Below are 27,631 nucleotides of genomic sequence, written 5' to 3' on the forward strand. Positions count from 1 at the left end.
TTTAAAAAACAGAATTTATAAAGAGGAAAACTAATCTCAAAGTTGCTTGCATCAAAGAATGGGAAAAATAATAACAGATTTACAAAATATGCTTGTGAGCCATAATAAACATGTAGTAGGACTATTATATAATGAAGTAGAGACAAAAGGTGTTTACTACACAAAATGACAGAAACACTACTAACACACAAATGAAATAATATATACAAATATTTTTCATTATTAAGTTTTTTTAAATGTAACTACTAACTACTAAATGATCTACTGAATGGGCCGAATCCCTCTCATTTGTTCCTTTTTATGTTCTTATGTGTATTATGCTGTATAAAATTAAGTGTTGCAGAGTACCTACCATGTTTAAAATAATGTCTTTCTATCTTGACAAAATATTTTAATTGTGTTTAAGTCTGCTTGCTTTAATGACTGTCACAATCTTCCTATCTTGATTCCATCTTTGGAGAATAAAACAAGTTTTGTTCGTGAACTCAACAGTGGAAAAAATACTTGAGCTATTTCATATTTTACTTAAAAGTATGAAAGTGAAACAGTGACACATTCTGGCTATTTTAATTTTTTTTTTTTTTAAAAGACACTGATGTCAGATTAATTTACAGCCTTCTTAATAAACTTAATGTTTTTAAAGCCATATTTCTTTTTCAGATAGTTGGGTATCATTTAATTGTACAGTAAGTAGAAAGCATACTCAAAGCATAATATTCATGTTGGTCTGTGTATTCAATAAAGACTATGGAAAATTCCAGAGCCTCTTAGAAAGCAATTACAAGTACTGTAGTTATCTTTTAGGTTAATTGTTCACATGAATTTGAATTTACTTGCTTTCTCCTATGGTTACTAATTTTTCAGAATAATACATCCTACAACATCCATTACCTCACATTAGAACACTACCCTTGCTAATCTTCACAGAGTTTCCTGAATTGTTGAGGCACTATCCCTGGTTAAAGAGCAGTTTTCCTGAGGAAATAAAAAAAAGGTCAGGCTTTGTAAAGTGACTTATCAGATCTTACACTGCCTTCATTTAAAAAGTATTGTGCTTCCTGATTGGTCAGTCCTGGAATGGGCTGGGATGAAGTGGTATGGGTGGCGTTTGTGTCTAGAACACTATATCTAATTTGTAATTCACAGGGAGAGCAGCAGTGAGACAGAGAGCGTTTGCCTGCAACTGTGAGCAGAGAGGAGGTATAGAGCAGTAACGGCAAAAGAAAACTTGAGCTTGCGAGTCAAAGTTTCATAAAATTTTCAAAGAGGGCTTATAAAATTCAAACTTCTGAGAGAATGTCACTGCTTGTCTGCCCGTTGCTTAGCCTGCTGTTTGTTCTCAGCAGTCTCCTGATGAATCCATTTACAGAGGCTTGTTCATGTGCTCTGTCTCATCCACAGGATGCCTACTGCAACTCAGACATAGGTAAGAGGAAAATACTTTTAATTATGGTTCAAAAACATATATTTGTACTAACACTACTGCTATTTCTAGTCCTACTAATGTGAAGAAACTGTTTGAACATACATATTGAAACTAATACAATAGTTTGAATTATGTGATGCTTATTTATTAACTCAAATTCATAAAAGTCATGTTGGTAATTTAGAAATCTGATTTTATTTTCTCAAATAAAATTATTCAAAATAACCAAAAATGTAACTAAACTGGGTGATGAGCAAAATATATTGCAACCAGCATAAGTACTGAAACTTCATATTTCTAAAGTCCAAAAATGGATTGTTTAATCTGATTATTCTGTGTCACAAGGACGTGTGTTAGACAGCTTGTCCTTTGAGCATGGCTCAGAAGTGATTAATAATCACTAATAATAAAATGCTTTAACATTTCATAATAATGAAATGTTTAAACATTTATTGTTAAAGACACCTATTAAATATATCTGAATGTTACTGAATCTATGTGTTATTTGGGATATTTGCAAGAAGATAAAGAATTTCTTCTGCAGCCTCATGTGTGAGTGGAAGAGTTAACAGTTTCTATGGAAACAAGTCTCACCATGTGTAATGTTTTTCAAGACAGATGACTACTTGCTGAGCAATAAAACAGTGCAAACAGAAGCAGTAGCTGGCAAACTATTTACTGCTCTTTAACAAGGGTGAACATCGCACACATGTGCAACAGCTATAGAAAGATGTCTGATAGTATATCTTAGTGGCAGAGTTCACACTAGTGTGGAATCCCCAAAAAGCAGTGGTGTAGTGCTAAATGAAAGAGTTTGGAAGCTCTGGGCTTTGGTGCTCCAGGCCAGACGGTGGCATGGTAGGAACTCAGGCTTAATTGGGTTTTTAGATAGATAGATACTTTATTGATCCCGTGAGGGAAATTGCAGTGCAACAGCAGCTTAACACACACAACACAGCCACAGTGTAACGAATTATATACTAATAGTACAATACATACAATACAATACAAGAGTTACTCACAGTCCGGACACACAAGAGGAAACTAGAACAGAACAGTACACAGAAAATCGTATCACACGTATGAATATAAATATAGATGTAACCATAGATATAAATATAAATATAAATGTATTTATATATAGGAGATCAGGGGCAAAAGTGAAAGACATTAAATGGATCTGTGGCACAGGGAGATTAACTACACTTCTTTTCACAATGATTTTGCCTTTAAAGCAAAAACAAATGCAAACAAAATGTTTTTTATAAACCTTCTTTAAGCATAGTTGAATAGCTTTACTCTGAAAAAAAGCATGTTTTTTCATTACAAAAAATATTTTCAGTATTGTTATATTGTATCAACATCAAACAACACCAAAAGTGTTGTTTTTTTACTTGATCAAATAACCAGAGAGACACTAAGAGATGCTGTTGAAAACCCAGACCTCCAGGTTGTGTTTAACATTTATATACTGTAGTTTTAGTAGAAAAGAACAGACCTTTTTAAACTACAGTATGTGGATTGCGTCTATTGAGGGATTTAAATCTCTCCCAAATTTAATTATAATTTATGTTTTGTTTGAATGTCAGTTACTAAAGCTGGGATTGTAACTTTCAGTTTTGCAATAGTATATATTTTTAACCTTTATATTGTATGATGCTTAATAATAAACAATGCATTTAGATAAAGAGTGGAATTATAGACCATCAAATCTGTTTTTTTATCTTTTATATATGTGACTTTTACCAAGACAAGAAATGGAAAATGGTTTAAACAAAATATGAATCTCTAATTTTTTGCATCCATACTTTATATTAAACAATTTGTACACTATTACATTAACAAGATATGATTACATATAATTATTAAATTAAATGGGCTTATTAGAATACAAAGACCAGTTGAGATACATGTACTCGTCACTGAACAGTGTCCTAATGTAGGAGGGCTTATTAACCTTCAGCACATTTTTCTTTATGCAGTGAGCATAAACATGGTCATATGCAGCCACATGGCATTATTTGTAGCCAGCATTTCTGTTATTAGATTGCTCTAGTGTTTTATAAAGAGTGAATTTGAATAGTAGCAAAAGTATCATTGTTCATTGTTCAACATTCTTTTACATATTTTCAGAGAAGCCTTTTGTTAAGACAACAATGTTTTAAATTGGATAGAAAATCTATACAATATAAGGTAAATTATAATCGCAAAGAATAGATTTCATGATCATATTAGTTAATTTTACTACTTGCCCCATAAAATGATATAAAACCGCTTCATACTTATATCTTGCTAAATTGAATACGGACAACATTATTTATTCAGCATAACCCAGATGAACTGAACATTCTCATCATGTTCAAATTCAACTTTCCGATAAAAAACGAAAGAAATAAATTAATTGGCTTGTCATAACAAGTGTAAAATATATCATTTTAAAAAGTGAAAATAAGTCCGGGGGATTTATTGATTTTTTTTTAGATTAGTTATCCAGAACCCTCATTCTACTTCCTCCCCCACAGAGTACTGTAATACTAATAGAACATTAATATATGGATTTGGCAATAATGTAACAGGTGTATTGAATTTTATACACTTCTAAATATTATACAATATATATTTTGCTTTATAATATTGCGCAATAGGATACAGACTTTTTTTTTAATGCTGAACATGACCAAACCTTTCTTAGGTAAACCCCACACACTTTCAGCCTCATAGAACGTAATGCTGTCTATAGGAAATATTGACAAACCATTCTGTCAATGAGAATGAACACAAAGTCAACACTTTGTGATCTTCAATACAGTATTGATACAACTAAAATTATGAACTAGCATTAAAAACCAACATGACAAAATGTTTAGGGTTATCTAATGCTGGCTTCATATTTGTTTTGACTGCAGCAAGTTTAAATCTCTTTGAAAGAAAACGACAAATTATCTGATAAAACTAAATTATGACTAGAGCCAGAGGATTCTCGCAATGAAGGTGAAGAAGGTTATGTAAAAAAGAGAAAAACTGTGGTCCATTGCCAGGGAACATTGGCAGAGCTGTAGGAGATTGTTCATGGATAATTCGATCTAATCAAAGGGGATTTTAGGTAGTTGAATCCTGGGAACCTTATAATATCCACGTCATTATGATAGGTATCAGATACAAAAATAGAGCTTTGCATACAAACCTAATATTATATACTAGTCTTAGTTAACAGGAGACCTGTTCTACAAAGATTACACAATGTGTTTTATGCATTCTAATTCAGCTCTTGTAATTGTTGAAGAATAACAGCTAGACCACCACATTCTGAGTTACAGTATTTCAGTGAAGTTAATCCATCCCACAGAGCTTCATGAAATCCTTGTTTCAAGGTCATTTCGTCCAGCAAGTACTGACACTCTTAATGCTTTCCTGTTTTGTTTTCTAATTATCATTAGTTCTGGAGAGTCTTGTGCAAAAGCATGCATTTATTCTGTGTATATCAAAGAAAAACCTACACACATACTGTAGCAGACAAAAACTTTTCGCAAATGACCAGTGAATCAAAATGATTTATATTACTAACCTTTCAATACTGTGTGGTATTCTGTTTAGGACAGTGGTTCTCCAGCATTGTGAACTTAAGCCCCATCTGTAATGTGGTACTGTAGTCACTCATTACATGGCATCATCTTGCCAATAACGTCAGAAAATGTCATTTTGATGTGTGCGTGTGCCAAGATGTAAAGAGCTTTAATATTTCATGTTGGGTTTTTTTCACATTATGCCCACAGTCTGTTTTGTGTATCATGAAATCATAACTCTTTTAGTGGCTAATTTAGCTTTATAGTCACAGAACACAGACAATTGGCAAATTTAGTTAGTGCACTTTTAAAGATTAAAGTAATTTAAAGATAATTAATTTACAGTACATCAATAAGATACAATACAAGTAGCAGGTCAAAATGAAAGTACAATGAAATTAAAGTAAGATCTTGAGTGATCTTCGCCATGAACTGATTGACTGCGTCTGCATTAATTTAAGACATGTACAGTACTTCTTTATTCTTGTGTTTAACATTTTCAGGCTGATCCTGTTCCTTTTCCTGTCTCTGTTACTATCCATCCAATCATTAAAAGAAAGTCTCTCATTCTTTATGAGGTGTGGCATCCCAAAGCCTAGGGTGCAAAGGGTGGGGGATCCACTCCCTGGACAGCCATGCCTGTCAATTGCAGGGCAGACATACAGAACCAAATTTACATAGAATTTAGAGACACATTCTCCTAGCCAGTAAGACTTTAGCATCTTGGCAAAATCCCATGGGAACAAACAAATAACAAGACTGCAAGAGCTGGTTACAGATTGTGATGTCAGCCCCTTGAAACCCAGACAAGAACAGTTCAAAGTAGGCAGTCAAATCTAGCCATCATGTTTGTTTGGAGGTGAACCCAGAGCCACTGATAAATGTTAAGATGTTAACATGGAAAAATATTCAAACTCCATAACAACAGCCATCTGAGATGGGGATTGAAACCAGGAGTTATAAGTTTGTAGCAGTTACCGCCATGCCACCATGCTGCCTGATCCACTGACCTTAGTGGCGTTAAACATTTAATATATGTTGATCCATTTTAACCTACAAATGAACATTCATCTGAAATCTAAATTCTATTAATTCCTTAAGAACCATAAAGGAAGTACAAAAAGCTTTTCTCCCTTCTTTTTCATACAATACTTAGCACTTATTTATGAGTATCAGTAAGTTTTTCAATTCTTTTCAGATGCATTTCTGGTCTGCAAATAATGTGTTAAATTATAAAGGCACAGTCTGTGGATGTGCTTCAACTACGATGGATGAGAAAATGCAGTCCAAAGAATACCAGCCATGCATTCTGTACTCTTCCACAGTACTTAAAAAAGAGACACTACACAGAAACTGGTACTGGTACTAAACAACATTTTAGCGAATGCATTAATGTGAAGAAAAGGGAAGGTTAAAAGACAGACCAATGTGAAGATTTTCAAAATGAAAAGACAAATGTAAATATAGGAAAATGTTCATGTAAATCGGAAATGAGAAGCATGCATAAATCTGCAAGTGCTTTGATGTGTGGCAGAATAGTACCACACAGAATAAAATTATCTACAGTATATGCACTTTGGTTTGTAGGTTTATTTCTGTTTGCTGTTGTCATTCTCAAATGGGTAGGATGTATACATGAGTATATTTTAAAACTATATATCCCTGTTTATCATTAGAAAATAAATCTGTTGTTTTATAAAAATATTCTATAACTGCAATGCATATTTACATTCACAATTATTAAAGAATACTACTGCTTAAGCTGTTTTATTATAATATTAAGAGAGGTTATTATAGTCCTGATTAAAATTTCAGTGCCCATTCTTTGCATTTCTTGTTACCTCTTATATATGAAATAGCAAAAGTGTGACAAAATGTATCAAATAAATGTGTGTTTGTCAGTATATGCAAGGATATAGGATAAGAATAAGGAACACCCTAAACCCCAAAAGCAGTTTCGGCAACAACATATTGGTACAGAGCCTCAATGAAACACAGAACAAATGCACTCTGAGAAATACTGCAGACAACTGTTACAACGTGAATCTGCCTAGGACATTTGTTATTACTTCTTCTACCATCGCTAGACTTCTACAGTTCTACTACCAGACAATCTTCTGCATAACAACACCTATAGCTGATAACTCAAATGGGATTCATGGAAGACCCATCAAACCCACTAACAGATATCGTTCAACTCACAGCTTCTACTATCTGATTCATGTGGCTTTTAACTGGTCAAGTCATTACCCAATGTCACCAGGCCTTTTCCAGACAAATATTGCTGAAGAATGGTAATTTCTCATGAATCCTGGATATGTACTGTATGTATCTTTTGATGATAGTAAACTATGTGCACCTTTTGGCTTGGTCCATAGCTTGTTGTGCCTCCCTGGATTCCAATGAAAACCTAACCCTAAAGCTCAGGAGTGCTTCGCTGTGCTTCTCCCTTCTAACCTTAACCATTCAGGAAGCAAACTTCTTAATCCTGTAGGAGAACAAACCCACTTTCCCCTAAAAGCCTACAGGAACTATAACGTTTTTCAGCTAACTATAACCACAAAACTAGTCTGGCTTCATGACTATCCAATTACACCTGTGTTCCATCCCTATGTACAGTGAAATAAATGAATACTGCCACAGCAGATCTTATTGAATGCGTGCAATTCTCTCTAATTGGTTTCTGAGTCACACAATCACAGTGCAAACCAATAAAGAAAGTGCTCAAATTTTGGAAACAGGCGATAATCATTCCTATTGCAAAAACAAATTCCACCAAGACATTAAATAATTTCAGACCAGTGGCATTGATTTCTTTAGTAATGAAGTCATTTGAGAAAGGACATTAAAGGCATGTGCTCTACCAAGTAGAGCGTCTACTAGATCCCATGCAATTTGCTTACTGGACTTAAAGAGGAGTTGAGGATGCTACCCTCACATTACTGACTCTCTTATATAAACATTTAGATGGTCCCAAAACACATGCCAGGCTTTTACTTATAGATCTATCATCACCTTTTAATGGCATCCAACCACACTTGTTAATAGAAAGATTACTCTCAAATTCTAATCTTTATTTTAATTGTGAAGGTTGGATTTTTTTGATCAACAGATCACAAAGAGTGAGGGTAAATGGTTTTATAACAGATCATCTTTCTTCCACTGGGTTTCCCAAGGGCTGTGTGCTATCTCCCATCTCATTTTTCTATATGCAGGCAGCTGTAGAAGCCTTTTTGAGGACAGACACTTCAGGTTTGCTCACGACTCTGTCATTGTCAGACTCCTGCAAAATGTAGACACTGATTGAGGGACTGTGGTTGATTAGTATATTCTTCAACTTAATGTGTCAAAAAACAAAGATATGGTCATCGATAAAAGAAAGCAACTACCAGTTGCAAAACCAATAGTAACTAAGGAGCAAGAAATTGAAATTTTTAACAGTTTACAAATTTAGCTGATAAAAGGTCATTATGCCATTTGTTTGTCAAGAAAAGGTATGTTTATGAGGACTTATTCTTAACATTTCTGTTCAATCCCTTTGTTTATGATGGAAACTTGTGCATCTGGCTACAAAGCTGTCTACAGTATGTGTTGCACTCCCGTAAATGGCTGGTAACTTTGGATAGCTCTAATGAAAGAGCCTGCAAAACTTATTTTGTGCCTTCTTTTATTGCTAGAACCTTGGTGACAATACATTCAAAAAATAAAAAAATAAATAAAATTGAGAAACCAAAGCCCCTACAATTATATGGTAATTAAATACACATGGGATTTGAAATAGGGAAATTAAATACAGAAAACAAGGATTATTAAAACGTTCGGCCACATTTTAACAACTTTAAAGATCTTAGAGAATGTAAAGATACATCTCTGAAAGATAAAACTATCAAACCCAGAAACAGAAATTGACAACATTTAAATAATTTGTAATTATTCTTATCATTAACAGTCTTTCAGGATAAGTGTAACACCTCTCTTCTTAAAAAATTGGTAATGTAGAGCAAATCCATAATCCACCAAGGGTGACCAAGTACAGTAATTGCATACCAATAAGTACTACTTCTTTTATATGTAAGGTTATGGAAATTATAACTTGAACTATAATAGACTAAACATTCGTGGGTTCAAAGGCATGTCCTACTCTGACAGGTTAAAAGAACAGATTCATTAATTTAAAATCCACAAATGCACTAACAAAGTCAATCCAGTGGACTTCTTAAGATTTAGCAATGAAAGTGCTTTTAAACCTGAAAAACTGGAGACACTTTTTCAGACACAAGGGTTTTGGGTGTCTGGAACAAGCAACCAAGCAATGTTTTTAGAGCTGATAACCTTGTTTCAGTCAAGAATCAGCTGGATATCATCCTTTCTGTAGGTCTATTATCTACTAAGAACTAAACAACCTAGATGGCCTTAATGGCCTCCTCTGATTTTTAAATTTTATTACAATCTTGTTTAATATGAGAACATTATAAGGTTAAACATAATACAATATATTTCACAAAATCCAATTGTAAGTGATGCTTACTCTGTTATTCATGTTATACAGCACTATATTTTAAAATAATGTACAGTAAGTGTAAATGTAAAACATTATGAAAACAGACTAAGCATCAACCCAAGTATATTACAGTATATATTTTGAAGCAAGACTAAAAAAGACTTAAAAGTAAAATGCATTAGAAGAGGTGGACTGTTGTCTTAAAGATTTAGACTAAGTTTAAGTGCAGTGCAGGTTTAATATCCCACTAATGGACAAGTCAGTGAAACTAAAAGCTTTCTCAAGGATCAAGAGCTGCTGGCATTTCTTTCTGTTTTCAAGTGTGTGATTTAAAGCTTCACCATGTTGTACCAAGCAAATATGTCTCAGTACCTTAGTACTACATACGATTACAGTACTTATGCAAGACAACCTGTGTACTGCACTGTTCCAGAATTCAGCTCTAGTGAATAAGGTCCTGTTTTGCATTAGAGACAATCAGTTTTCATGTGCTCCACTTGCCTGTGGAGCTGGAGGACTGACTTCAATTGCTAAACACCTCATGTGCCTTACTCCCTACTTATAATATGAGAATTTTCAGACACGTGATTGATAAAGTGATCATTGGCATGGTGGTGCAGTGGTTGGCATTTTTGCCGTGCTGTGCTTTGGTCCTGGGTTCAATTCTGGACCTGGAGTGTTATCTGCATGGGGTTTTCAAGTTCAGTTCAGTTTATTTGTCACATGCACAAGTGCAATGAAAATGCTTATTTGCATGTATGCTCCAATACAAAGAAGTTAAAGGAATCACCAAAAATATAAACACAGAACAGCTGCAGCAACAACAACAAGTTAAATAACATACAACTTAAAAAAACGTCAGACCAGCTTTGTGAGAAAAAAAAAACATCAGTGTGCGCAAGTGGTAGGGGTAGAGTTCGGTAATCTGACAGTTTGTGGGAAGAAACTGTCTCTGAATCTGGAAATTCCTGCCTTTATGCTCCTATAATGCTTACCAGAGGGAAGGGAAGAGAAACCAGGATAACTGATATCCTTAGCAGTACTTTCAGCCTTCCTAAGACAGTGAGTTTAAAGATGTCAACAATAGAGGGAAGCTGGACTCCAATGATGGACTAGGCTGACCTGATCACCCCCTGTAACGCCTTCGGGTCAGAAGCAGCCTTCTAGATTTGTAATGTTCTAATGTTTGTGTGGGTTTTCACCAGGTGCTCTGGTTTCCTTCTACAGTCCAAAGGCATGCTGGTAGATGAACTGGCTTCTGAGAAAAAATGACCCTGGTGTGAGTGTGTGCATGACTTGCTTGTGTCTGTCTGCCCTGTGTGACTGGCGTCCCATCTAGTATGTACCTTGCCTTGTACCTGTTGCTCACTCCACCATGCCCCCAGACTGGAAGTGGTTAGAAAATGGATGGATGACTGATAAAATGAAGGAGTGTTACTGTTATAAATATTTATACAGGCCATTATAATACATATAAGATTAGTTTGATTTACCTTAAACTAAACTCTGTCCTGAAACAGGTGGTGAAATTACACAGTATGCGTTTATATAGGTTTAGTATATAAGCTGGTAGTCTGTTGAAATGGGCAGCAGTGTGAAACAGTGTTAAGGCTTCAGTACTTGACCAAGGTACTTCACTCAAAATATTCCAGTAAAAATACCCATATACAGTATATGACTGTATAAATGGGTGTAAATATAAGTAACTTTGCATAAAAGCATCAGGCTAATTAATTTGTAATTATAGTATTATACAACTTTTAATTGGATTTATCAGCTGTGGAATTTAACAAAATGTTTGGAAGCAGTTTTCAAACTCAGGCATGTATAGATAAAAAGTCCAACTAAGTGGAGAGCTAATATCTCTGACAACCTGGAAACTGCCCACCCAACTCATTTTTCTAAGCCTCTTTAAAAACTAGACAATAAGGATCAAGAGAAATACAGTAGAAGATGTAGGCTAAGACAGACAGGACAGAATGAGATACATCTTTGTAGCCCATCTTCATTGCTAGATTCCGACTTAATTAATAGGTATTGGAAGCTAGAGGCACTTAAAAGTAAACTAAGAAAAGAAGCTGTATCTTTAAGATTTATGGAAGTATGTGGGACAGGCTCAGCTGTGAAACATTAGATATTTTATGAAAGCAGGGTTGCTTTATGAATGTTTATAGTATATCAACTTTATATTAATATGGTCACCGTTAATAATATAGTGAGGAAGGTTGAATGCAAAGAGTTTCTCCAATTGTTAACATGAAACTAGTAAACTAGTATTTACAAGCTTGCAAGTGTGTTTTGTACATATAATAAAATTTGTCTTTTTGATTACTGTCTATATATTTCTCCACCATCATTTTTTTACAAAAAAATAAGGAAGTCGAGTAACATCACTAGGTCATACAGTATGTAACCCAGGTATGGGGTGTACTGACAACCAATGTGAAGGCAATTTTATGTTTTAATGACTTGTACTTTTATATAAACTGTAGCTAATGTAAAGTTTGCTAAAAAACACTTTGCTTATATTGTTTTACAGTATACATATTAAGGCAACATGTGGCAACAAACGGATGTTTATTCTTTACTACCATGCTTTGTAAACAGAAAGCAAAATTTCATGCTGTTTCAGTCAACACAGACAATGTAGAGTGAATACTTGTGAATATGGAAAACCTGCTGCAGGTCAAAAACAGACAAACCTAAAGAATCATTGATGTTTTTGAAATGTATTTTTAAATCTTTAATACATTATACACGTCTCTCTTTTCAAGTTCAAGTTCAAGTTTCTAGAATAAAACATATTGGAAATGTGCGATGACATGCACTCAGTTGGTACATTTTTAAAAATATTTTGTATTGGTTTAGGTATGCAAGAAATTTTTTATAATCTCTGACTGCAACATGGCTCCATAAATGACACACAGGGGTTCTTTCTCCCACTTTATCTGCATACCAGGCCTGTAAGCTGCATTATGCTCTTTGATAATCTAGACTCCCACATCCTGGCACAACCTACCTTGCACTTTAAATACACTGATCCCTAGCCCAAAGCCAATCATTATCCTCACAAAAATATGTAAAGCTAGCTGTGAGTAAGAATCTACATTAAACAAAAGAAAACTGAAGTATTTTCCTTATTTTTATATTAACCTAAATCTGACACAAATTCTGTGTTAAAATGATACAGTATATTGAGAAGCCATTCATGTACAGTACACTATCTTCAAAACACCAGTGATCACTTTTATTAAATAACTAAAATGGTACCCCAGCTGCTTAAATATTGACATTACTTTGCTTTACAGAGTAGGAATATCATTAATCATCATACTCCATTAAATGTTAGTTACTAAGATTTAGTAACACAATATTACCAATTAACTGGAGCCAATTTAGTCCATCTTGCTAACTGAGTATACTATCCAACTGTTTTGTAATGAATTCCAGGTAATCTACTTCAATAATAAGACTGAAATGCTCTTTCCTGACTCCTATAGCCTATGTGTTTTTGTGTCACAATTAATCATATATCAATATGCAGAGAAAATGTTATCATTGCCTTGATTTTATTTTAAAACACTTGTATGCCTTTATTTTCTATTCAACACTAAGGAAAGTACATTGCTTTAACATGGGTTACCCAATCCTGGTCCTGGAAGGCCAATGGGTCTGCAAGATTTCCAGGTCTTTTTAAAACACCAGCACCTGGAGATCTGGAATAAGTGGTAAACCTGTCCAATTAAGCCAGTAACAAGCTGTTTCAGGCTATTAGCCCAGGCCGAGAACAGCTGGAGTGAAAAACTCCTGTCCCATTAAACTGAGCGTAAATCTGTCTAAGCGTCAACCTTAAATTTCTTTGTGTATGAGAATGTTTCAGTGTCTAGGAGAAATCAGAATAAATACAATGCCTATACTTCTCCAGAAATTAAATAATTTAATCTAGCAATGTGGGGTTTGTTAGTTTTAAGATGTGGTATATACTGTACACTTACTGTATAGTAAATATCAAAAGGAGGAGCAAGTTCTTATTTAAATGAAGGGAAATACTGTAAGATCTTTCAGACAGCAGGTTGTGATATTTCATACTTAATATTCATTTGATTATTGATACATGCCAGTGCTTACAGTTTTAAGATTTGTGCTTCCATTTAGAAAGACTTTTTTATTTTATGTTTAAATTACTCAACCTACATGTACCTACAGTAGAATATGAGCCACTGGGTGAGCAACAGTGTACAAAGGCAGACTGGAATTTATAGTTTTTATCAAGAAACATCAAGCTTCATGAAATTCATCATAATTAAACCATAAAAAAGTAAATGTAAAACGTATTTTCTTTGTCTTCTAAGTGATTGAAAAGCCGAATATCGATTGTCCAGTGGCTATTGACACCATTTTGATATTTCATACTTTAGAATACTTTGGAATATTACATTACATTTTCTGGAATACTTGAATTTTGCTTAGCAAAGCATTGTTCATATAATTATATAATGTACACATGTTGATTGAATGATTTACTTTATCTTATTGCTTTGACCTTTTTGACTCCTTATTCATTCTGCAAGAAAATTCTACATTTATTTCTGTCATAATACTGTCTATAGCTTGGAGTCCTTCCTGAATACTAATTCATCTTTTTCATCACCTTCTAAGGTATGTACTGTTTAAATAAGATACCAGAACCTGGTCCCTCAGTGCTTCAAGCGAGAATGCCACAAATGCCATGCATCGCCTCTTCAACTCTGTGGTTCCTGAAAGGCTCAAGAATGTAATCCATGAAAGCCTGCAAAATATCTCACGGAAGGAAATTCCACATTAATCACAGAGTTCCACATTTAGCTTTAACTTCAACTACATTGCTTTAAGGAGAGCAGGTGAAATTCATGCTCTGTTGCATTTCTATAAGTAAGTGCTTCTTGTAGACAAAATGCAAATACAGGTACTCCAGTAAAAAGAAAAAAAAAAACATTCGTAAGCCTTAATGAGCCTTAGTTGTAACCAGACCCTCATCAATGTGACCATTTGTCTTGTGTCTGCATGGGTTTTCAGCCCAAGTCTATTCACCAGCAAAACAAAGTAAATTGGACCATAAAACAAGACTTATTGACCTATACCAATCTTTAGGCAAATAAAGGAGTACACCAAGTGAAAAACTAATCACGTTAATGCGTTCATGCATTATTAATAACTGTGACACTTCAGGAAGTTTTTAAAATGAATTGTCTCTGACTGAATGTGCGTACTTGTCATTTGTAAAAATATATATTTTATATACCATAACATATTCAAAGAATTCATAAAACATCAATCACAGAAATAATGCATAGCAAATTAAACAAGCTGTCTTCAATAACAAATATACAGTACAGTATGTGACAGGATGTACTGTATGCGTGGAGCTTATAATCAAAATAAATTCACCTTATTCTCCATCACTTTTCTTAATTTTGTCTTAATTTGAAACAATTACCACCTGCCAGGCCTTTAACCAAAATACTCAATTAGTATTGGAAGCAGGAATTCAAGAGTTTAAACAATAATTATTTATGGATTATCTTTTATTTAAAATAATTATGTACAAAACTATACAACAAATGCATTACAACGATCAAATAAAATCTTATGTGTTTTGATTCCTAAATATATACAGACTTAATACCAATAATCTTTGTTCTGCTAAAACAATGGCTGATTGGGTTGGAACATCACATTAAATCTGACTTAATTGTTTCAGTTTTCTGACACTTTTCATCTTAAAACTCTTCTGAAATTACAGTATTTCATCCAGCAATAGGATTAAGGTTCCTTTGTCATTTATAGTACAGGGTAATAAGCCTGAGTTCAATTCAATGTATTTATGCTGGCACTAGAATTCTGAAATCCTGCAAATAACATTTTGCAATTGTTTTAAGATTTATAGAAACAGGTAAAAATGGAAAAGAATTTGAAGTTGAGCACATACTGTACATATACCTAGCCAAAATACCAGTAAGCTGTGGTAGACAGCACAACACATTTCTTATTGCAATATTCTTATATTTTTGTAGATCTACAACACCCGTTCTTTTGAGTTTCAAATATTTTAAAATAAATTTTGCTCTTTAAAATGCACTGCAGCACAAAACAGTTTAATTATGATAAGGAGGAAGTAATATCATCCATGACTCATGTGATATTTGGAGAAACTGATACTTAAAGATAATTGAATGCTCTCTACCAGCAAATACAATCATTAAATAAATACAAAGATGTTTGTCATCCAAAATATAATCATATCCTTTAAATAACCTACTGGGTACACAAATCTATATGAACCACTGCCAACATAAGGCAAAGGGAGTCTAGTAGGGATCAATGACCTGCTAAATGCTAGTCATTCTTTCAGCACACAGCTAATGACACTTTGTTATGGTTACCAACTTGGCAGCTAAGGATCTGCTTGTTAGAAGAGAAATGTATGATCTAGTCTCCTCTGGAGCACTCATAAATGTCTGCTGAGTACCAGCTGCATTTGGGAACAAAAATGAATTATAACTCTCCTACATGTACTAAATTTGACTAAATTAGTTGTGGCTATGGGATGTATACTTTGAGCACTATGAGTGATGCTGAGGACAGGAAAAAAGTTTATGTGCAAAACAAAATACACAAACATGTAAAAATCTAAAAAAAACATAGCTATGTAGACAGTAAGTCTCACAACAATTATAGATTAGAATTAATGTCTATCATGTGCTATTCTAGGTGACTAAAGTGTTAGTTATGAAAATACTGTATCTCAAACACCTGAACTACACACTGGTTGTCAATAAATTAATTAGAACACTTGATTTAAGAAATCATTTGGTTGATTTTCATGTGCTGTGTAAGATACTACATAGTCTTCATTCTTTGGTTTGAAATAGTAATAAAAATAAAACAGTCAAAGTCTGCTACATCTCTTTTTGTAATTTCTTGAGTGTCTGAAGCTGAAAAAAACAATTACTCCGACATATCCATGGAGTTCCTCTATTTTGCATTTTGTAAGACTTTTCAGTATGTAAAGAGTTTACAATGGAAGAACACACAGACATGCAACAGAATCTACACAATGGGCAAATTGGAAAACCAAGGCAAATTGGGTCACCAAGAAGCACAGGGGCATTTAATCAGAATAACACATCACAATCCCTTCCAACGTGTCCATTGTAGTGCAGTGGTAATCTTTGAGCATTACAGGATTATTGCCAATGCCATTCTAAGACATTTTTGCTTAACATTTAGGCAAGAGGTGCCCAAACTGCAAGGGTAAGGTTTGAAATTAAATGTCAATGAAACTGCTTTTTAAATACTGTATATACTAATCTTACAGTATTATGGGTTACTACTAAGAAACAAAATATCAGATACATAAGAACATAAGAAAGATAACAAAGAAGAGGAAATACTTTAATAATAACTTCTTGAGGCAGTTGGTAGTTCATAGTTAATTGAGACAAGTTTCTCATCCAGCTGTTTTTTGAAAGAACCAAGGTATCAGCTTCAACAACTTGTTTGGGTAGTTTATTCGATACTCCCACAACCAACAAGAAGCATCAATAGGGAGACACAAATACTTGGACCTTGATTTGTTGATCTTGATTCTAAAATTTCACATGGCACTTGTCCAGTTGTAAAGACGTTGCATTGGTTACATGACTCAGTTGTATCAGAGATACTTTATAAGAGATACTTCATAAGAAGGCTTTAAGTGGAGATGGTAATATATTGAAATTATCTTGATACTTTTGCCTGTTCAAAATATTCCAGTACGTACTTTATTCTTTATTTATCTGTTAATTTTGAGAGTTGATGACACCTGATGGTCTGTAGTTTGCTATTAATATAGAATAGCTATGATTCAGAGAAAGTGTGAATCAACAAAACACTTCATTCTACATTTATGTTGTATACTGAGAGATTTCTGTAGTTTTTTGTGTTTCCAGTTTCAGATAAATCAGAGAAAAATGTAAAAATGAAAGTCTCCCTGTGACTGTGAAATACTTTGTCTGATATGAAAAGCAATTTGGCAAACTAATTTAAAATGTATGTTGGACTCATCGTCCCCTCAGTTTTGTCCTATGCTACTTACAGGACAAACCGAAAGAACAGAAAAAGCACATAAAGCTTTCAAACATACAAACAGTATGACATTACATCACAGTTGTTGTCAGCAGGGTGCTGCAACCAAAAGACAGGAATAATAATCCAATTGCTGAGCTCTGTCTGTCAGCCAGGCGACTGGTAGGCAAATACAAAAGAGAAACAAAGTTTTCCTTATTAAAATGGGGAAGGATGAAACAGGCAGAAGTCAAGCTGAGTGGGACAGATTGTAGCACAAAGGAATATCTGAAGGACAAAACAGGCAACGTTCACAACATGGTGCTCAGTCTGAGACAAAATCCAAAAACAGTCAAAAAGCAGAAAAGCGATAATCAGAAACTGGGAGTGAAAAAGAGTTGTAGTCAAAACAGAGTTCAAAGCCAGGGAATGAAAAAAAAGCACAAGGATATGCCAGGACTTGAGAAAGAGACTCAATGATGGAGAATTGAGTGAGGGAAATGTGAGGCCTTAAATACCCTGTGATAATAAGGTAAATGGAGTTAACTGGGAGCAGGAGATATAGAGAAATGCCCAAATCAAGTTCGTACAGCACGGTAGGGTGTTTGAATCAGAGCAGGAATGAAGTTGGCTCCCATAGCGACCTGGGGCTCTGTGCCTACCCTTGCAAAACTGTTACATATAAAGACCGAAATACCTCCTCCAGTTTGTAACTCTTCTTATGTTCATATTAAAAGGAATCAAAATGGTTATAATCAAATTAATCGAAATACCTATAATCTTTGTATCCACAGTAATCCGAGCAAAGGTGGTAGGAAAGAAGTTGCTGAAGGATGGACCATTTGGGACAATGCGCTACACTGTCAAACAGATGAAAGTAAGACTCAGGATTACTTCAAAAGCTAAATGAAGACTTACTATTGTATAATATGGCTTATTTCAAGGAAACATTCTAGCTGCAGATATACAATATTAGAAAAAGTTATGGATGTAAAACCAAAAATGTGTATGTAACTAAAATTACACATTCTATCAGAACTCTTGTGTAAAACATTTTTAATACAGTATTAATATAGTATTCCATCCTCTGGATTAAATGTTACTGGCTGTGAAGCTACCAATATAAAGTGCCACTCACCCTCAAACCCACATAAGAGAAATGTGGTGAACACTTGTTATTGGTAAAAAAATATTACATGACAAAAGCATAGAAAGCATACCTTTAATGAAAGCTACAGTACTCCCATTGACAGACTGCTCTCCCACTTCACATTTCATTGACTCTGAGGGAGATTCATCAACCTAGTGTTGTTACCAATAGGAGAGGTTGAAGAACAAATAGTACAAAACCAATGTCAAGTTCCTTATCTGAAATTGTCTACATAAGAGATGATGATGAAGTGGAGATCTGAAGAGTAACCCTGCTAAAAGCAAAAGGCTTATAGTTTTCATGAAGAACAGTGACATACTGTACACAGAATGAAATGCCCACAGTGGGTGTGTAGCTGTAAATACATGTTTACTTTATCCTTTTATGTTCTGTTTCCACTCCCCAGCAAAGACTTACTAGCCAGTAAATGTTAAAAAATGTAAAAGAAAGATCATCCGACATAATCCATTTCTTGCTCCTTCATACCTCTGTTCAGTAGGACACCCTTATTTGGAAAATGTAAGCTTCCTACTTTCATCTGCTCTGCTTCTGCCTTAACAATGGCATCAGGTTTTCCTCATGCCATCACAGAATTTAGCTGAAATCTCCGTCCAGCGGCCTCATATTCCTCGCATGAGACTTTTCAGTTTATATCCTGTTAGTGTTCTGTCTGAATTGTAAACACAAAACTGGTTCAAAACTGTATAGTCTCTTCAGAATAACAAAGCTTTTACATCATTAACATAATGCTTTACATCCATCCATCCATTTTCTAACCACATCATCCAATTCAGGGTCACAGGGAACTATTTACATCACATACAATATGTGAAAATATACAGAAAAAACCTATGGTTTGCATATTACTTGTGCTTTTAAACACCCTGTACCTTCTTTTGTTAATTATTTTACGTTTTTCACTCACTGCTGTGTTTTAAAACTTGTTTATTTCAGATGTACAAAGGGTTTAATAAAGTGCAGCATGTTCAGTATATCTACACAGATGCTTCAGAGAGTTTATGTGGAGTTAAGTTTGACGTCAACAAGTACCAGTATCTGATAACTGGTGAGTCTCTTTTAAATGACTTATTAAGTTAAAGTATAAGCAATTTATTCTTTTTTGTGTCATGATTTTTCTAAACTTTCTCTTAACTTGTGTAACTGGGTGGAGTGGTGGTTCTGTGGCTAATGATCTGTGCTTGTGGCTGGAAGGTTACCGGTTCAAATCCCACAGCTGGCAGAGGATTCCTAGTCCGTTGGAGCAAAAGCTGTATCATATATACACATTCATGTATAATATTATAAACATAAAACACAATACCATCATAGTTACAAACTATTAGTGCCCATGAGGCACCTGTATAGCAATACTAAAGGCTTCTTTGACAACCTTTGCCGAATATTTTTCTAATCTTTGCAATTCTCTATTATACAGGAAATGATTCTACAGTAAATCATTGACATGAACATATTTTGAATGTTACAGCTCTCAAGATAGCTTCAGTTGTATCTGTCTTATTTTACTAATACAGAAACTAAAAGAAAAAAAAACAAACCTTCTAAAACAACATGTTGTTAATGAAAAGGGTATATTACGTTATTAATGTACAGTAAATCACAAAGTTAGCATCTTCTCCAAAATCTTAGTATGATGTTTGCACACCTCAGCCTAGTTTTGCTCCTTAAGCAAGAAACTTCTCTAGTTGCTTTAGACGTCTTCTGAGCTTATGTAATTAAAAGTCTTTTTTTAACTCAGATACCACACGTTCTCTTTGAGTTTGTTTTTCATGGGCTGTTTTATTGTGAAATTTGTTACAGTTTTCTTGAGTGCAAAGCTTTTTCTTTGCCTTTCTAGTTTACATGCTTGCTGGAAAGTCATCCATATATTATCCAGAGCTATGTTTAGAGTGGAACAGTGCACCTGTTACAGGGTTACTCTGCCGCCTCACGTAATAAGCCATGAGTGCCTCATTTCTATAAATAGAACTGAATGACCTTTGGAAAGTCTGAAATAAGGTGTTAGTTTTATAGGCAGTTACAAGACTGGTACACGTACAGTACAATACTACAGAAAACCCGACCCTTGCACAGCTCAGTAATTATTTATATAGCAACTATTTCAGAAAAGGTCTGTTTGTTGTAGAATGGTTCTGCATTCTAATCTGCATAAAAAGTAGAGTGAAGAGTAGAACAATGTAATGTCTTGTTTACATTTAGACATTTCTTTGTATATCATTTTCTATAACACATACAGTAACTAAAATATTTATGTACTGTATACACAACTACCAATAAGTGTTCTTCACTGAATATCAGTAAATAAACCAGTATAACATGTATTCCATTTTCTTTGAAAAGTTAAGTTCATTTGAAAACTGTTGACTGCACCCGTGTTTGTAAGATGTTTTCATGTAACAATTTGGTAATGTTCATCTTCAAAAAGAAAGAATCTAAATTTAAGTGACTGTAAAAAATGTTTAACTTGTATTGATCTGTCTATCCACCTCTTCTGAATGTATGCTTGGACTTCTCATGCAGGCAGAGTTTTTGATGGCAAGGTGTATACAGGACTGTGCAACTTCAATGAGAAGTGGGAAAGACTGACACTGTCCCAGAAGAAGGGGATCAACCATCGTTACCAGCTGGGCTGTAACTGCAGGGTGAGTTGGCCATGGTGTACCACCAACAACCCGCAACAACCATCGCTCCGTGAGGACACCAGGCAAACACATGCTGTGGTCGAGCAAATTATCAAACTCGTCACAGCTGAGTGAGCTTCACCCTTTTGGAAACTGAGAGGAAAGGCTGCAAATGTCATAAGAGGAAAATATATCTGTTTTTGCAGTGAACAAGAGAAGGAGGCTCTGAAAGGTCTTCTATAAAAGAAACTAAGGTGTTAGGTTCTGCCTCTAGAAGATATGCTTTAATTTAATCTTTAAACTCTAAGGGTAAAATTAGAAATTAAAAATGGAGAATAGTTTTGGGTTCCACTATGGCATATGTAGCTATTAGCGTTGCTGCCTCACAGCTCTGGATCCTGGGTCTGATTATGGACTGGAACACCTTGTGCATGATGACTGTATGTTTTCTTCAGGTGCTTTAGTACCCTCCGACATCTCAGAGATGTGCTGGCTGGGTTCCTTGGTATTCCTAAATTTTCCTATAAGGTCTGGCATCCTGTTCATTGTTCAGTACCGCCTCACACCCTATGTCACCAGGACAGGTTTCACCTTGTTGCGACCCGTAAAAGGAACAAGAACCATTTTGATAAAGGATGAACTGACAAATACCTTTTGATAAGTTTCTAAATTAGATTCATGCGCTCTTAAGAACCATCTACATGTAAAATTGTGACACAGTATAAAGAGAGAAAATCTATATCATAATGATGGAGGTTATAAGTCTGACAGTAGATTCTAATGATTCTTTTTCTTCTTATTTCAACCTAATGTTCTATCCCTTCATGTGTAACGTGTTCCTGTAGACACTAACCAGCTACCATAAATATTTCAGTTTGCAATGCAGCTGCAAACATCTGTGCAGTCCATTGGCTATATCATAAAAATAAGAACATGAGCCGGCAGAATACATTTAGCATGTCTGTGCCTTGGAATTGTAGCTGACTAAATTATATTGAACTGCCCATCTCGGAGCAAGATTAAGACTCTCTGTCCGGGTTAAAATAGCAACATAATTGTGAGTTGGGACTAAACATAGCAGATAACGTTACAAATCACAAAATGGAACACAAGAGGCTTTTTGCTGCATTCAAAGATTAGCATCTGAAAATGTTCAGATTTCAGCACCTCTGCTTCTGTTACGCTCCAGTCAAACCACAGCAATAGTCTTTTTTGTTTTCCTTTAAGAAACAAATTCCTTTCCCGTAGACGTTTCCAGAACAGGCTGTACAATAAACATGTATAAAGCGGTTTTACAATACTCTATTGTCTGCAGCCTTGTGCAATCTGTAATATTAAGCAAACTGTTTGAAAGCTGTACTTTCAAACAGAAAGTGATCAGATTCACCTCTCTACTATTTCACATTAAAGGGGGCTATGGATGAATAAACTAAACTGTTAGCTCAAGCTAGTTTACAATTGGTTATTTTTTATAAATATTGTTTTGCTTTTTGTGAATGTCACTATGAATTGCTAGGTGCTTTACAAAAATGTGAAATTGTCAAACCAAAATTGGTCACAGTAGCAAAGGTGCCTCCTCCATTACTAAAAGATATGGAATACATTTAGAAATAAATTTGACATTTTTCAGTTGCCATCTTGACAATCATAGATGTAAGACAAATTATCTTCAGGTATGTTCGATTTTCATGAAGTCACTAGGAGCAGGACAAGGACTGAAAGCCCTGGGTTAAAGTGTTTTCTTTCTCTTGTCACACTAACTGATTGACTAATCACTGAGCCTTGCATGCTACAAGGCTCTTCTTAAATGTACTGTAGCATGCCTTACATAGAAGGTAATTGTAAGCCTTTTGTCTTGTTAGCATACACACAAAGAAAATATGCATCATATTGTTTAGCAAATTGTTTGTCAAAAATGTATTCATGCCTTATTTTTGAATTCACAGAGCTATCATAATTGATTTAACACTTTGAGTGTCAAGATATCTCAAAGAATTTTACAATGGAGGTCACAAATGTATAGCACATCAAAAGTGTTGGGACATAAGAATCAATTTAAAGATTGATTTCTGATTTTTTTAAATCTATATGTTTTTTAAAACAAAACTATACTAGAAATTTCTCTCCTTTGTGTTCTTGAATGTTATTGGGTAGATACAGGTATTATGATTTTCATGTAAATGCATTGCTTCAGCATTACTCAATGCTATGACTGCTACGTTAGAGACTGAATGCTTCCTTTGTTTATTCTACTGTGTTATTGTTGCTTGACGCTTTATCTAAAGTATGCTTGTGTGTTTATAGATTAAGCCCTGCCACTACCTGCCCTGCTTTGTGACTTCAAAGAACGAATGCTTATGGACGGACATGCTTTCTTACTATGGATACCCTGGATACCAGTCCAGACACTATGCCTGTATCCAGCAAAAAGAGGGTTACTGCAGTTGGTACCGAGGAATGTCATCCCGTGACAAAACCATCATCAATGCCACTGATCCCTGAGCTGCTACTCACCCACAAATAGAGCTTGATAGGACTCTAAAACTCTTAATCCAACGTGACGACCATGCCATGACAAATTAGTGCCTGTTTCCTTGCAGTGCTAGAACTTCAAAAACATAAAGACTATGCTGTACATTTTGTTTATCAGATTTTATATTTTCTCCAGTCCATAACCTTTTTCTAAATTTTGTTTTGCTTGTTTTTTAAATTAAAATATATCTTTGATTCTGAATATTCCTTAAATTCCCAGTAATACAGGGCCATATTATAAAGAATAAGGATGATGACAACATACTAAATCATTTGCTAGCATGCTACTGTAAGTCTTCATGAATTATGGACCCTTCTTCTTTGAAAGAATGCTATGATAGGTAATAATCTAGTTAATTTATCCTTCCTTCCCTTTTAAAACTGGTTAGGAAGGGAAGTAATGACAAAGGTTCAAAAGTGGGTCTCAGCTTAGAGCTCAATGATAATGCTTCATTTTCATTTTTAAGTCTTCTCCTACAGTATGTACTTCCATCTCAGTTGATGACTCTAGGATATTTTGAGATTTATGCTTTTGGTTCTTATCACAAATTCCTGTCAGAGTACTTATATTTAAGAAAGGACTTTGAATGTTATTTGCTGATTCTGTAGAGTATATAAAAATTTTAACGGTATCATATTTATTATTATTTGCTTCTCCTATGCTCTTAAAATTAGTTTTATGTTTTAAAAAGAAAATAAGCTGATAACACATACAGTACAGTATGCTTTTAAAGGAAAAAATAATGTTAAACAAACTGTTTCTTAATCTATTCTCCCTTTTAATTTTTTATATACCGTTCCCATTATTCCTATATTGGATGTTAAACAGTTCTCCACAAAATCTTCAATTATATCATATTTTAAACCTGTTCTACAGAAATTTTTATTATCTTTTTGAATCTCTATATATACTATACATGAAATAAGTATATCTGGGCATGAAAAGGTGACCATCTCATTAATATAACATTTTTTCATTTAGGTCAACAAGACGATACATTTTTAGACAACAGTCATTTCAATGGGAAACAAAATTACTGTAAGGATAAACTCACGAAACTACAAGAACTTCCATCAGCTAGTGATTTTCATTAAAACTGTTTAATCAGTACTAGTTCACATCTCTATTCTGTTTCTTGAATGAAGAAATTAAAGTAAGTTTATCTAAAGGTTAAATAAGCTTTGTTTTAAAAAAGAATATTATCACACATGAAATGTAAATCCTGCACTGATTTGTATTTCTGCTAATTATAAATGGTACTTCTTTAAAGCTTGTTCATGCCTTGGGTACTAAAATGATAGGACACTCTGGCTCTCAAGTTGAGATTTCTGGAGAAATGATTCAGCATATACACAAATTTTCTTATTTGCTTACAATATATGCTTTGACAAAATGGTTCAGAATAATATATTTTCACTAAACATTTATATTTGTTTGTTGTTGTTTTGAGAGGTCTCCAATAATATCTTCAATTCATTCCTCTGTAGAAGTGAAGTTGTCACACCACTGAGGGAAGAAAGGCAATGAGAGATTTTACCTTAAAAGGACTAGATAGATTTAAAAAATTATTTCAAGAATTGTAAATTAATTTTCTGTACTGCTTTTACTTACATCGAGAATTAGCCTTTGACATTAGTAATTTGCCTTTATAAAGCTGTCCTTCAGACCGTTTCTTTCCATATCAGATAAGTTCTTATGATAAAAATCAAGACAAAACTGAAAAGTTAGTGCTATCAGAGATACAGTATCACACCTCTGACAACAGCATCCTGCTCTCTCCACACCCAACACTGAGATTTGGCAGGATTTATAATGTCGAACGGCAATAGCTCAGTCTTTTCCTGGAAACACTGCTAAAATAGTGAAGCTGATTTACAAAGCAACTTTTTACTGTGTTTTTAAACGTAACCCCCTCTTGCCTTCTTAGGGTACAGTACAGAAACTGTCTATGGATCACAACCTTGGTGAATCTCTTATGGTACCAGTTGCTTTGCCACTCAAAGAGCATATTATCCATCTGTTAAAGTAATGCTGATTTTTGCTTTAAGACCCAGTTGTTGTGACAACTTTCTTTCAGTATTTTAGTTCATGTATACATCTGTAGTTCATGTGTAAATACACTATCTTCTTAACATAAGAACTGCCTATGTCACACTGATTCCACATGAGTTGAAATATAATAGATGACACAAAACTGTACTTACAGATGCTTTCTAAATTGGGAGTATTTGAGAGAATATGTAAACACTGATTTGTGGGGCAGCCATTTCCTGTAGGGGTTACAGAAATGTTTGTTGACTTTTAATCTTTGTGTTTTATATTTTTGTAATAAAGATGTAATGAAAAACAATCTGAAGACTTTTCAACATGTTTGATAAAAGGCATTATTTTAATTCATTGATTATAATAAAAACCATACACTTTAGTTTGCCCATGGGTTACAGTTGGTCCCAAATAGCCATTATTAAAAATGATAAACATCTTACACAATTTACACATCTTCCAAATATTATACAGCTGGTAAAGGTTGTCAGATGTTAGATTAAAAACTGATATTCATATTCTTGTAATAACATCTTTGAAGCAAAAAGGACTGGAATTTAGTGATCACCAATCAAGAGTAAACAAAAGGTTTCTTAAATCCTGAGGAATGTCCCTGTTGGTTGTTGTTAAACGAACCCTTTGTGATGAAATGAAGTTGCTTTTTACCCCAGGTCTACAAAAGGATATCACAGGTAGTTGCCATGTGATCATTATTTGAAATATTTGAAAGTGAAGTTTTATTCTGTTAATGAAACTATTTGTACATTGTAATAACACACTGTTATTCCAGATCTCATTACAAATCAACATGCAGGAATTTGTTTACAATAATTTTTTTTTATATATATACAAATACAGTCTCCTAACAATATTCAAAAGTGCACAAGTTATAGACAGTGCCATGATACATCAATATACTGCAGTCTAAAGGAATGACTCATTTTGAAATTTAACTACTGGCCTTAGTTTTTAAATAGCTATCTGTGCCCATAGACTTGTTTTATTATCAAGATTAATATAGCTACTTTTTGCCAAATGAATGAGGCCTCCGGGAATATGATATTAAAGAATAACGTTCATGGTTCCCCAGAAGTCACCAATGTAGGCAGAAGCCAACAATACCCATGGGTTCTCAAAAAAACTTAAGTCTCAGTGCAAAATTAACACAAAATGCATTCAGCCAGCACAATGACCCTCATTTCCTGAACTGCTTTTTTGAAAACCTTAGAAACTCCAAAAGCAAAGCAAATCAGGACCCAAGAGAGGGAAAAATAAAATATTGATCTTCCCAGTCTGTCTACATAACACTCACCACAAACACCTTCACGTTCTGTAACTTTCTTACATTTCTTACATTTCTTTTAATCTAGGATTTGCTTTCAAGTCGAATGAATATGCTGTGTATATAATAAACTGAAGCTTTACTCAATCTCTGAAGAAACTTTACAGACATCACTGGTTAATAGTTTAGACATCACTCATTGAAGCCTTGACTTTGTCTGATTCGACATTGGATGACCATTAAAAGGATATATTTTAACGAATGCATTTGCTTTTCAAAAAAGAGCAAATAAAATTGGCTTGGACCATACCAGCAAAAACCTATTTAGATTACATAATGCCATGCTTGATAAGTTGTGTTAATGAGAGATGTCCTAGAAAACACTAGTTAAGTCTGCATTAGCATTAGG

The 27,631-nt window shown here is 34.2% G+C and overlaps 2 protein-coding genes across 3 annotated transcripts in view; one reads left to right on the forward strand and one right to left on the reverse strand.

The window, feature by feature from the left end:
* The window catches only part of syn3 (synapsin III), a 176,607-nt gene that overhangs the window by 67,194 nt on the left and 81,782 nt on the right, over positions 1-27,631 (reverse strand). The window lies entirely within an intron of this gene.
* Positions 1,101-26,247, forward strand: LOC148654799 (metalloproteinase inhibitor 3). The gene is made up of 5 exons (XM_088644759.1): positions 1,101-1,426; positions 18,370-18,452; positions 19,680-19,791; positions 21,264-21,385; positions 23,669-26,247. The coding sequence occupies exons 1-5, from the start codon at positions 1,297-1,299 to the stop codon at positions 23,864-23,866; spliced, it is 645 nt and encodes a 214-aa protein (XP_088500885.1). The 5' UTR covers positions 1,101-1,296; the 3' UTR covers positions 23,867-26,247.

Source organism: Lepisosteus platostomus, chromosome 9, assembly GCF_059453375.1.
Source record: "Lepisosteus platostomus isolate fLepPlt1 chromosome 9, fLepPlt1.hap1, whole genome shotgun sequence".
NCBI classification, from domain to species: Eukaryota; Metazoa; Chordata; class Actinopteri; order Semionotiformes; family Lepisosteidae; genus Lepisosteus; species Lepisosteus platostomus.

What these genes read in the sequence shown, in the direction of transcription:
- LOC148654799 (XM_088644759.1), top strand. Translation starts at nt 1,297, where the DNA reads ATGTCACTGCTTGTCTGCCCGTTGCTTAGCCTGCTGTTTGTTCTCAGC. An exon ending in GTACCAGTATCTGATAACTG is followed by an intron (nt 19,792 to 21,263) that starts GTGAGTCTCTTT and finishes CTTCTCATGCAG; the next exon opens with GCAGAGTTTTTGATGGCAAG. An exon ending in AGCTGGGCTGTAACTGCAGG is followed by an intron (nt 21,386 to 23,668) that starts GTGAGTTGGCCA and finishes GTGTGTTTATAG; the next exon opens with ATTAAGCCCTGCCACTACCT.